At 40.5% G+C, this 12,834-nt stretch overlaps 2 protein-coding genes across 3 annotated transcripts in view; both read left to right on the top strand.

The window, feature by feature from the left end:
- Positions 1–177: 177 nt before the first annotated feature.
- On the top strand, positions 178–6,283 carry mrpl1 (mitochondrial ribosomal protein L1). 2 transcript variants are annotated; one of them, XM_088304358.1, is made up of 10 exons: positions 178–300; positions 445–593; positions 2,205–2,304; positions 2,931–3,201; positions 3,478–3,561; positions 3,638–3,709; positions 4,867–4,978; positions 5,079–5,179; positions 5,262–5,343; positions 6,100–6,283. In XM_088304358.1, exons 2-10 carry the CDS (start codon positions 560–562, stop codon positions 6,204–6,206), a joined length of 963 nt encoding a protein of 320 aa, XP_088160484.1. In that variant the 5' UTR covers positions 178–300; positions 445–559; the 3' UTR covers positions 6,207–6,283. The 2 variants fall into 2 exon arrangements, with proteins under 2 accessions (XP_088160484.1, XP_088160475.1); XM_088304349.1 differs by lacking the exon at positions 2,205–2,304 and having other exon boundaries at positions 248–593.
- Positions 6,284–7,015: 732 nt separating this feature from the next.
- Positions 7,016–12,834, top strand: part of fras1 (Fraser extracellular matrix complex subunit 1) — a 122,298-nt gene continuing 116,479 nt past the window's right edge. Inside the window, exons 1-2 of the mRNA XM_088290094.1 lie at positions 7,016–7,553; positions 9,489–9,520. Of these exons, the coding sequence (XP_088146220.1) occupies positions 7,487–7,553; positions 9,489–9,520 (99 nt within the window). The 5' untranslated portion in view covers positions 7,016–7,486. The remainder of the gene's footprint in view (positions 7,554–9,488; positions 9,521–12,834) is intronic.

Raw genomic sequence — 12,834 nt, 5'->3', positions numbered from 1 at the left:
CATTTTACTGTTGTTGTTGGAAAAACATCCAAATACAACCAACACACAAACGTTTTACACCAAACATTAAAAAAAAGAAAAGAACATATGAAACAAAAAAATAAACGTGTGACTGCACTCGGTCAATATAGTTGCCTGTCTTTTTGTTTTTGTAAATGATTACAAAGAGGAGGTGATGGGCGGGGCTAGCTGATTTGAATGGTTAATTTATATTTCCAGAACTCTCGCGTGAACAATGGACATCGCGACACTGTATTCTTCACACGACCAAACATCGATTAGTTTGCTGCTGATTTTTGAGTGAGTTTAAACGGCAAGACTCAAAACGAAAGATCAAATACCGCATTTCAATGAACAATGATGGTTACAAAATCAACGTTTAAAAAATTGAACTCTAAAGTGTTAATGTGGATTGTGTTTTGTCATAAAATTGACTTGTATCAGACTATAGACGATTGTAACGCTGTAAAGCCAATCCCGCAAGGAAAGTTTGGCGTCTGCCCTCATACGGAACCATCATGCGTGATACTGTTTCACCCGGAATACATTCGGCCCCGCCATGATGGCGACTTGCACGCGTACCGTATGGAAAGGTCAGCTATGTTTTGTCTTTGCTTCCTTTCTTTTCACTCTGCATGTTGCTACTAGCTATGCGTGTGTTACAATAATGTGAAATAGCTTTTTTGAGTTAATCGGCGCCGTCGTTGTCAATTTAAAACGCCCATCGTAGCCTGGTAGCAAGCCTTTCATTTACCGTGGACAAGGTAGTAGAAGCTCTACCAGCTCTATATGTGCTTCCTGTTTACAATCAGAATATTGATATTAGTGGCATCAGTGTTTAAGAATATATTGGTGCACTTTTTTGCTTATTCAGGCTGATTTTTTTTTTAATTATAAATGCAAAATCGCCGTTGTAGACCCTTTGCCAGGCTTACTGTGTCTGGGAAAAAACAATTGAAAGCTCAGTTGAGATTCTATTTGATTAACAATTTAATCTTTGACCGTTGTTATAAGTATCATACTTGTGTTTTAACAAGACCCGCTTATCTCGGTCAATTGTACAGTCCTAGTGACTGTTTTCTTTGTTTTTTACAGTCCATATACGGGTCCTCATTCCTGTTCCTCTTACCCGTTTTCAATCTCTCTCTGCTGCAACACACCTGATTCCAATGATCAGATCATCAGCTAGGTCTGCAGAAGCTAGATAAAAATCCCGATCCTGATTACCCAGTGCCTCGGGGAAACGGGTTGACGACCAGATAGGGCTGGGCGATAAACCGAAAATTTACCGTTACCGAAATGTATTAGAATGACCGACATCATTTTGCCCATGTCGGTAAATTCGGTGTCTAAAGATAGAGCTCCTCTAGTTACAGTGGAGCGCACAGGATTTAAACGCCTCATGAACGTAGCCGACAAGAGGTACGAAAATATTTGTTGCAAACCGTACTTCCCGATATGGACAACATCGGGACGGGAGCGGAGACATGTCGAGCATTTTGCATCCACATCCGACTTGTGGTCGAGTCGCACCATGGATCCCTGTTTGAGCCTGAATGTGCATGACATAGACGACAAGTGGCGACTGCGCACCAGAGTACTCGAGACGGCACATTTTCCTGATGAAGCACACGCGTTTATTTGGCATTTCATTGACATTCAAATCTAGGCCTTTGCAAATGGCATTACAGCATCTCGGCACAATATATTTACATAAAAAGATTTTGTGAGAGGTACCCTTTTTCTCCTGTTCTTTGTGACATTGTTCAAGTCATGCAAAGCATGCTATTTTGAATGTTTATTCAAATGATTTCTGTACTTCTATTTTTCATTGAAAGTAATGTGTACCAGTTGGTCAATAAAAAAAAGCAGTTAATATGCATTTCCTGCATTTATTTTGATTTTGTTCCTCGGGGGAAATTTATTGTGCATTTATCGTTATCGAGGTAAAATTGCCCAATTTATCGCGATATTGATTTGAGGTCATATCGCCCAGCCCTACGACCAGACCCCTCGTCTATATGTAATGAATTAGTCGTGACATATCTATTGTGAAAAAACATAATGTATGGTTTTGATTTTATCCGTTGTTGAGCATCCAGCTGCCCACAGTGTAATTGATTGTATGTTTAGAATTGTATTGTGTTTAGCATGTGTCTTTTTATTCCCCCATTAATCTTTTCTTTTTCTTTCGTTTCCCCCAGTTGTTGCAGGATCTCGGCAGCACCTCCTAATCGGTGGCGTTTCTACCTTCCCCGCTTTTCCCTCCAAAAATGTTCCTGTTCGAACTTTTGCTGCCGTCAAGTGAGTTCTCAAGCAACCATTTCGGTCCACTTTGACACTGTCATGAAAAATGAACGGAGAAATGTTCAACGGCACAGTTTAATTTTGCTAAACAAAAGCCCATTCCCTTATGCTGATCAAGTATGTGAAACGCCACAAATCGGCTAATGAAAATTAGCCTTGATGATGTATAACTATGCACCTGCTTCTGAACACACATGGGGCAGCAACTTGGTTTCGGCCTCTTTAGCGTATATGATTTAGATTTGGCCAGCAAGGTGACTTGAGCCAGGTGGTTATCTGGCTGTGACCTTTCACTTGCTTTCACTTGGCTTCTCTTCTCACTTATTAGTTGATTTCAGTTAAGGCCATAGAGTCACACAGAGTCACCATGTAGGTGGGCGGCCAAGAATATAAGAGTAGGAAACCTGGAGGAGAGGGTTAGACCTTCTTCCAAAGTCTCTCAGCGATGGCTCCACAGCTCTCTCGATCTTTTTGACATTCAATAAATAGTTCAACTGAGAAAATGAAGTCTTCTGGTCGTTAGCATTCCGAGCATCAAGGATAAAAGAACCAGACAGTTCACGCAGAACTTTTCACAACACTTTAAAAACTAGATGAATGGCAATCGCTTAATGTGTTCTCAGGGCTTGGAAGAAAGGGAAGAAGGAAGAGGCGACTGTACCTGAGGTGAAAAAAGTGAAGAGGGTGGTGGATGACTCGGACAGACACAAGCCCTTCGGGAAGACGGCGTGGGTGCCCGTGGATGACGTCTACGTACTGAGGTACTACCCCAGGACCATCTATAGTGCCGCTGACGCCGTAGAACTGCTCAAGAGCTTTCAGGCTTTGGACTTCACCCCACATGACCAGCCAGTCTACGTGGACCTCAAACTGGACATGAAACTCGAGAAGAAGGTGAGCATGAGTCGCAGCTCGCCCTATGGTCCTCCAAAGTTGCATTTCTCTGTACTTCTGTTTTCATTTCCTGGATCTAAAAAGTTCCGAACAATTATGTCCTACGCCCAAAGGTTGCTGGAACTGTCAAGTATGTCCTTGTGGGGACCTCTGCTTAAGTAAATGGCCGCATCCTTTTCTGTCTTGGAACAAACAGTCGTACCTGCGGTTCAAACACACATCAGTCCTCCTGAAATTTTAAGGGTGGAATTCCTGTGGTTTGTTTCCCTCCTCCAGAAAAAGATTGACCCGTTTGTGAGCACAGTGCATCTTCCTCATCCTTTCAAGACAGATGCCAACCAAGTTTTGGTTTTCACTGAGGTCAGCTCTTTTTCGCCACTATTTTGTAAATGTAGCTTTTAAATATCCAACAAGCTGATGTGTGTTTTCACGACAGGATGCTAACCAGGCAAGAGTAGCTCAGGAGTGCGGGGCTACGTTTGTCGGAGGCGACGCGCTCATTCAGCAGGTGACGAAAGAGGCGGAAAATTCAATGTTCAGGGAAAAGGCCAATGGCTGATATGCAAATAGTTAAATTTTAATATAGTCAGTCTTTTGTGAACGGTACACACAGCCAAAGACAACACTAAACAAAATTACCCCAAAAAAAAAATCTACACAATTTGAAAAAAATAATGGGGGTGGGGTAAACCGATATAATACATAGCATTGAATTAAATATGTAAATATTGTGACAAAAACATTGTAAAATTATTCAGAGAAGAAAAAAAGGTCACCTACATAACTTTTACAAAAATAGATGCCAAATGATCAACTAAATGTATAACAATAAAAAAAAAACATTGTGCAAAAAATGTTTATATTTAAATGAGGAAAAAAAATACAAAATAAGCTTTCAAATAGAAACAAGAGACAAAATGCACAAATATTTGAAAAATACAAACAATAAGAAAAACAAAATTGTTAGATGACAAATGGAGTAAAAGAATCACCCCAAAATTTAACAAAATATATATTAAAAAATCTCTTCTGCAGTCTGCTGTGTTTGGTGGCCCGATTCCATACAGTATGCGTGCCAGGTGTTTGAAACGTATTTAATAAGGCACACATGGGGGAAAACGATAGAGATGAAAAACATTCGCGAAAAATGTCAGAAAATCATACTAAACAATTAGACGAACTAGCTAGCAGCAGACATTAGATGAAAATAAAATATAGACAAAATCAAAAAATTTGCAGAAAAAAAACATATACCCTAACATATTAACAGAAAAATACCTAGATGTTAGGGAAAATATATGAAAAAAATATTGGATGAGAAGAAAACCAATTGGGGGCAAAAGTATATTGAACAAGTGTTAAATATTTATTAGAAAAATAAAGAAATTATGATGGGCTATTATCAGAAAACACAAATATTTGATAACTCAACAAATATTAGACATAAAAAAATCAAACAAAAAAAGTATGACCAAAGAAAAAACAAGATATTAAAATATTTATATACATATTTGATGAATACATATACATATTGTGATCCCCCCCCCCCAAAAAAAAACCAAACATACATACATGGAAGAAGACATTTAAAAGATTAAAATAACATTGTTTTTCATGACAAATGCTCAAATCTTTCTTTTTTCTTATTTTATATTTTTCCTTCAGATATTAGACGATGAGGTTGTGGCCGACTTCTACGTGGCCGTGCCGGAAATGCTGCAGAAAATTACGCCGCTGAAAAACAAACTCCGAAAGAAGTTTCCTAAGAGCAGGAGGGGTGCGCTGAAGCTTCTTAAAGAAATCAATCTAAATATATTTAGTTTTTATATTACTTAAATCAACTTCTAACGGCCGTCGTTGGTTGTTTTCCTCTTCAGGCTCGGTCGGCGTCAACATCGCCAAAATGGTGTCGCTTTTCCGCACGGGCCACGAGTATGTGGTGGAGAGCGAGTGCTACGTCAGGACGCAGGTGGCCAAGGTAAGCCGCCGCCACCACGCCAAGCGCTTGTCCCGCACAAGTGGGCGGAGCTTCATCGCCACTTCTCCCCTTTCCCCGACAGCTGGACTTTCCCACACAACAAATCCTCGACAACCTGCAAAGCATTCTGAGCGACGTGTGCTCGCATCGTCCCGCCGACATGGGTAACTGCAACTAATTCAGCATCTGTTGAGGCTTGGGGGGTGAAACATGTGACATCAGTATCGATAAAAAGCGAAAGAACACAAATTGTGTCTGTGGACGGTGCCGGCAAAGCTTGGGGGCAAAAAAAACATTTTATTTTATCTTTGTTCTTGACTCCCCAAGCTCATTTCTAAATTAAAAATTTTTTACCATTTGTTTTGGTTCTATTCAATGGACATTGCGCTCTGACCACCAGGTGGCGGTATAGTAAAGTAATAATTTATGAATACAATTAAAATTATGAACAGTATACACTAATTATGAGGAAAAAATCTATACTGAATATTACAGAAAAAGGCTAAGTACACAAAGTATTGGAAAATACATTGGGATATGTTTTTTTTTTTTTAAAAAAGCTACATTTTATATGGAAAAAAGTACCCAAACAAAACATACATTGGAATTTCAGTCTCATCGTAACAGAAATAATACAGAAATATAAAATATTACATGTAAAAACAAAAATAAGAGTCAGAAAACAAAGCGGCAAACTGGTTTTAGAAAGTCACAAAATATCAGCTGACATGACTTAATATTCAAAAGTATTAGAAGTCATCTAACACCTGTATGAAAGTAAACTAATCGTGTTGCTTGCTGGATGTGTGAGAATGCCACTTGAAAATCAGAATCACTACATCGGAAACACTTTGATTTTGTAAGATAAACACTGAAGTCTTGCACTGAATTAGTTAGTTCCCGATTTGCCTTTGTTTCAGGGCCCATGATCGAGCGCGCCATCCTGTCCAGTCGCACCAGTGAAGCTCTGTGGTTCAACTCTGAAAGCCTTCTACCAGAAACACCTCAAGACGACAAACAGCAGTAGCATCCTCACATGTATATATTGAACTTAATATTATTATTTTAAAGAATAAACATGTTTGCGTCTGCAAGCCAAACATCCTCCCATGTATATATTGTACTTTTTAATATTAACTACCATTTACTTTGCGACTCCCAAATTGGCGTCACCATTCTCATAGCACATTTGGCCACCAGGTGGCAGTAATGCTCCAAGATGTGGTTTCTCACTTGTTGCGCAAATAAGCAGAAACCTTCGATTTCTCTGTATGATTTGAGATTTTTAAAGAATAAAAATCTACAATACCCATAATGAGGCAGAACGGTATTTTTAAATTCTGCAATTATATACACTTAATTGAACACAAAATTAAGTTGTGTGGTTTTCAATATTTTTTAAATTGTGAAAGATGTCCATAAACATTTAATTATTTAGCTACAGTTTTCCAATATTTTAGCAGACGTTTATCCTAGTTTTTAACATGTTTATTTTTGAGGTTCTAAAAAAATGTGTATTATATTGCAAGTTAGGTGGACAACTGCATGCTCACTGCCGCTTGGCACATTTGGATTCATCTAATCATGGATATATTTTTTTTCAATTATAAAACAATGTTTGTTTTAAACATATAATTGGGGGTTTTGGGATTTTTTTTTTAGTTACAACTGGGCGTCAATTATTCGCGGACTTTCGCCATTCGCGGGCCCTTTTCCCGCGAGTTGCGGGGATCCACTGCAATTGTACTCAGCAAGAGTCCACCCAGCCGTCATGATGGTGCGCAGCAGGTGTACTTAATGAGATGACCGGTGAGTGTCATGAATTGTTCACTTCGGTCTTGCCTTCTCCTGAGGCCACAACACAATCAAGCGCAGCAGCAGCGCGCTTCCTTGGGGGAGGTATTCCCTGGAGGAGGTGCGACGAAGAGGAGGAGGAGGAGGAGGACCGGCTGTATGTTTGCAGGACGCTGCAGCCTGCTCGTCATGTGCATAAGCTCCACATTTTTCGTTTAAGGGAGGGGCGGAGCTGCACTTCCCCACTTCCAGGCTCCCCCGGACCTCGCCAGTCTTCCTGGCCGGAGCGCGGACGCTGCGCTCGGGGGAAACATTCCGCAACCTACCGGGGACTTGTTATTTATTTATTTCAGTTTTATCCCGCTTCTTTTTTCCCCCACCACCCGCGATACAAGCGTGCGCGCTGGTGCGGCGGTGGAAGCGAGCCCCCCTGAGACCCCTTTCCCTACTCAAACCAGCACCAAGACCACCACCGGGACTGCGTTTGGATTACAAGCCGCCTTGGCCGCGACCATGGCGGCTCGCTGGATGGTGCTGGGCGCCCTGGCCGCAGCACTGACCGCCCCCCGGGTGACACACGGTGGGTATTTTGGTCCGCAGTTGGCGCTCGTGAAATGGGTCAGGGTTGATCGGGAGGCCCCCCGGGGAGACTTTTCCGGCATTTTGGTGCACCCCGGGGGAGGTCACTCGCTAACTTTCCACCTGCTTTCCTTAAAGAGGCAAAAGTGACAGTGTTTACTTTTTTTGCTGAGTTGTGGATGAATACGGATTGAAGACGCGGTTCGGACCCCAGGCAGAATGTTTTGGTGCACTTTAGGTGCAAGGTTTGGATTTAAAGTACAGTAGAGCAAACGTATTGGTGAAAATGTGTGAGAAAAAGTATACAAACAACTAACAAAATTGTGAAATATTTTTAAAGAATACATTGGGGGTACATTTCAAAATGTAAGATTTGTTTTCTTTATTCTTTGCAACAAGCAGGCATTTTTTTAGCCTGGCATATAATGAAATCATGTTTTTCTGCTTACTTGAATGAAGAAAAAAAGATGAATTGAGCCTCTGAGACCTAGTGTGGGCTAACGCCATACATGTCTCTCAAATTTTAAGGCTTCAATAAAACCTGAGGGGATTTTATAACTTAGTGATGCTTAATTTTTCTTTACACTATACAGAAATTTTGGTTTTCTACAGATTTTGCCTATTTGACGAAACACTTTTATCCAAAACTGAGATTCTGTTATCATCTTCAGTTTTAGTATGTTGGATCTCGGACAGTACCCGAAAGAAAAGAAACAAACTCTCTGGCATGTTGGCCTACTGTTACACTCATGAACCAGGAAAATTCCAGAGTGCAATAATAGAGTGCTCGCTATATGCCAAAATTGTAAAACCTCGATTTAGATCAGTATTCATCTGACAGCTATGCCTTGACCCCCCCCCCCCCCCCCCCAAAAAAAAAGTTAGCCCACTCTGGCTCACAGTGGCTCAGCTATGGATGAATGCATGTGGAAGATGGACTAGCTGCAAACTTGAGCTCTCTCTCTTTTGTGCAAATTTGTTACGAAAGTAGAGAAAAGTTGGCAAAACAATTCATTCATGAACAGATGAAAACTGCACAAGAGAGAAAAAGTACACTAAAGCTACACAAACGCACGGAAAATGGGCAACAGTGTCATATAAGATAAAAACAAAAAAAATACTAGCATATTGGAAAAAATGGACTCATTCTGCAAATATTAGTTAAGAACACATGATCCAACTACACCTTCAACCATTGGCAAAAATTATGGAAGCACCACCTGTGAAGGATCATCTACATTTTTAAATTTGGAGAGAAAAAAAAACAAAAGGAAAATGGGATTGGATCCAGATTTTGCATTGAGTGCCAATTTATTTGAAACATCAGCAGTCCCATTCTCACCTAGTTTAGATATAATGAGTTACCTGTGGGCAGCGTCAGTCGTGGTAATGTGAACCCAAATTCAATCCGGATTTGATCAAGAGATTCCAATTGTGCAGTTGGACCCAGTGGAAATGTAAAATTCCATTTAACATGTCCTCGCATATTGCACTGTAATATCTCATCAGATTTTGGCAATCAGGATCATTTAGTGTAAAGTCAAAAGGTGTAATCCAGATTTAATCCAGATTGTCCATGGGTAAGCAAATTAGATTTAACATAGGCAATCTCTGTCTCTGTCTAATCTCATCAGATGAGTTTGGAATTAGTTGTATTCATATTGGACTGTGATACCAAAAAAAAAAAAAAAAAATCACTTCAAATAGAATCCTAATCCCCCAAATTTCTTACGTGACCGAGAAGGGGATGCGGAGGTGTGACAGCGAGCCGGCCGGACGTCATGAGCTCACATCTCGTGTGCAGTCAATTTGACCTGTGTGATAATCCCAATCCTGCATGTATATAATCCCTTCGCATGGAAACATGACCCAGATGTGCACTGATGCTAATGTTTCCTCTCTTTTTCTTTCTGTGTGCGCGCGTGTGTGTGCGTAGGAGTGTGCGTCTCCGAGGGAGTCGTTCACGCGGTAGGTTCATCCTCCTCTTCCTTATATTCTTGCCATGCCGACCGGCAGTGAGATGGTAATATCTCAGATTATTAAACAGAAACGCTGCTGGTTTATTTGCTCCTAAATGATTCATGAAGGGGGTGTGGTCTTAATATGGGATCAGGAAGTAGACGAGTGTGCCGGATGAGCTCATTTATAATGCATGCAACACACACATTTAGTGCATGATCACTGCAGCTCTACTCCTGTTCTGCTGTTTGTGCGTCTCTTATTGGTCAGTAATCAGGAAGTGAATCGTGCGGTGGTTCTTTTAAACTTTACATAATGTGATGGAAGTACTGTGACTTGTAGCATTAGATTGATTTTGGAACTGGTGACTGATCAAGCACTATTCGTAGCTGATGGTCAAAATTTGCAGTTTTGTTACATGTTATTTTTTAATTGCAGTTGATTTTGAGCCCACTTAAAGGGATGGTTGTTGCACGCCCAATCAAGAATGCTGAGTGGTTGCTTTTTGGAATTGTCCGTCAAACAGATAATGGGTGTTTTTTTTCTTCATTTAAAATCCGCTCTCAATGTTCGATCAGCATTTGTTCCTCCTGTCACACTTACTTTAGGCAAACTTTCAGGAATGACTGTCGCAACTCGATTGGTGTTGATTTTGAACCGATACCCAAGTTACGATACTTTCAGTAGCTGGCTGTCAGTCGTCAAATTAGTACTTTCTTTAAAAGCGTCTCTCAATGTTAAATCGGTACTTTTTCCTCCTGTCCACTCGACCACAGGCAAACTTTCTGGCATGATTGTTGAAAATTAGCTTGATTTTGAACAAAAATCCAAATTGCAATTTTTTTCGGTAGCTGGCCTTCAATTGTCAAATGACAACTTTTTTCTTCATAATTAGCTCAGAATATTAGATCCGTACTTGGTCCCCCTGTCACGCGTACCGCAGCCAAACTTTCAGGGTTGATGTTTGCCACAGCAAGAATACGATTGATGTTTGCTTGTCGTCGAACATCATGCGAGGATTTTTTTTTCTGTAAAATCAGCATACAAGGTTGGCTGAGGACTTGTTCCTTTCTGGCAAACTGCAGTTGAACTTTCAGGGATGATTTCCATATGCCACGGTGATGTTTTATATATATCTAGGTCAAAAAAAGCTTTCAGTCGCTGCCCGTCAAAAAAAAAAAAAAAAAGAAGCAGACCTCAAGGTTATATCAGTACTTGTTCCTCGTAACCTTGTACTGTCGTTGAAATGTCACGGATGAATATCACATGGCTGCACAGGAATGCTATTTTTTAATTTGTCAAGATGCTTTTCAAACATCATAGGTGTATTTTTATTCTTTAATATTCCCTTGTGCTTACTTTGTCACCTCTTCTGCCGGCAAACTTTCGGGGCCGAGTTCCACATGCCATGGCAAGACTACTAAAGGTGATTTTGAGGTATAAAAGTTGAGAATGATTTCGGTCGCTACTCATTAATTGTGACAAAGTTTTTTTATCCCCCTTTGAAATAGTCTTTCAAAGTGAGATCGGCACTTGTTCCTTGTCACCTGTACCGCTGTCAAACTGTCAGGGACAATTCTTTAATTTGTCAAGCTGCCATCAAACAACTTTTCTTTTTCTTTAACATTGTTTCAAGGTGACATCAATACTTGTTCCTTGTCACCACTCGTACGACATTCCAGAGCAGAAATAATGACTTTATTGGTTGAAATGTTGACTCGATGTTGCTCTCTTTCAAACCGTGATATTTGGCATGTTGATGAGTCAGCATGTTGAGGGGGCTCATTTAGTGCTTAGAAATTTGGGACCAGCAGTGAAATGTGTACTTGTAGAAAAACACCACTTGCAACTGGTGATCTGGCCGTAAAAGAGTCTCCAAAGAGACGTTGCCAGGTGGGAATAACGGAAGTCCCGCCCCTTTGCCGTGTAATTAAAGGCGGAAATGACGGGACATGACATACCTGCGACTGGATGCTTCCTGTTGCTTTTTCAAAGGGATCATTTGTTGCAGCCAACATGTTCAGTCAATGTTTTGAGTGTGGTTTTTTTTTTTTGGAGTGGGGGTGGGAAGATTGGTGAAGGGATGCAGTTGGGATGTCCCGGCATGTCCCGACATGGTCCAAAAGGCCATTCTAGAGTTCAAAGGGAAGAAGACTTTTTTTTTTTGTTGTTTGTGCCTGTGGCGGTCCTATTAATGTGGACGGAACCCCAAAAAAAAATAAAAAGTGGAGATGAAAGTATGAGAACATCACAGGTTGGTGTGGAATATTGAAAGGACGAAAATCAGATGTTCAGAAAAGTCAGTACTTTGCATTCAGGATGGACCCGCTGACATTTGCGCAAAATGTCAGCCACTTCTTGATGAATGCCGAGGGAAGCCGAGCCAAGTCTTCAGAAGTTCATGAACGACAAACTGAAACGGCCGGATCGTTAGTGGCGTTTTCTTTAAAGAGCGTTTCAAGTGAATGCAGAGATTGCTTTCAAAATACTTGACGCTTCTTTGATGAGAATCACTGAAGAGGTGTAAAGACTGAGAACTGTCGGACTGAATTGTTCAGATAAATTGCTCAGCTGATTTTCAGTATCGGGTTATCTATCTTGTCTGTCTGCATGTGCAAACTACACCAAACGTAAAACAGGAATGAATTTAGATCAGGGAAATGTTGCTAATATTTGTTAACGTGATAACACGATACGAACATACTGTATAATGATAAACGGCGTAGTGAACGGAAAATGGCGTCAATATGACGGTAGTCGCTGTCCTTCAAACAACATACATATGGCGTGAGATTAACACCACAATTACGTAATGTGACATACCGCGTCCAAAAATGTGTTTTGCGTGTACAAGCCCCTCCACGTGTACACACAAAATAGGTTTTACGCTTAACACTGACAATCGTGTCACAATTCTGAACCAATCAGGAGTTGGACACTCGGGCTGATTCTGATTGGCTGTTTACCGTCCAATCGTAACTCAGAAGTGGGGTAAAAAAAATAAAATAGAATGGTGCGGCGCTATGACAACTACGAGAGGTGATGTTTGATTATTAAAAAATAAACAAATAAAACAAACAAACACGTTTATAGAAGCACATAGAACAAAAGGGACAACAACGTTGAACCAAACAAAGATATTTAAAAAGTATCCTTTTGAATTATTACTGAAACAAAAGAACAGCGTGTTAGAAAACAGAAGACCCTTCTTTCGACTGTTCGTGTTTGAGGCTTCCCAGACGTTGTACTGTTGTAAAATGTGATTGGACAGTAAACAGCCAATCAGAATCAGCCCTAGTGTCCGACTCCCGATTGGTTAAGAA

Source organism: Idiotropiscis lumnitzeri, chromosome 1 (genome assembly GCF_059441095.1).
Source record: "Idiotropiscis lumnitzeri isolate Australia: NSW breed Sydney's pygmy pipehorse chromosome 1, RoL_Ilum_1.0, whole genome shotgun sequence".
NCBI classification, from domain to species: domain Eukaryota; kingdom Metazoa; phylum Chordata; class Actinopteri; order Syngnathiformes; family Syngnathidae; genus Idiotropiscis; species Idiotropiscis lumnitzeri.
Note: the sequence above shows the minus strand (reverse complement) of the source record. Positions and strands in the feature narration are given on the sequence as shown.

Bases quoted from the DNA above. Each gene is read 5' to 3' on its own strand.
- mrpl1 (XM_088304349.1), top strand. From the start codon at position 358: ATGATGGTTACAAAATCAACGTTTAAAAAATTGAACTCTAAAGTGTTA. The intron at 3,710-4,866 runs GTGACGAAAGAG...TTTTTCCTTCAG, and splicing joins GCGACGCGCTCATTCAGCAG to ATATTAGACGATGAGGTTGT. The intron at 5,344-6,099 runs GTAACTGCAACT...CCTTTGTTTCAG, and splicing joins GCATCGTCCCGCCGACATGG to GGCCCATGATCGAGCGCGCC.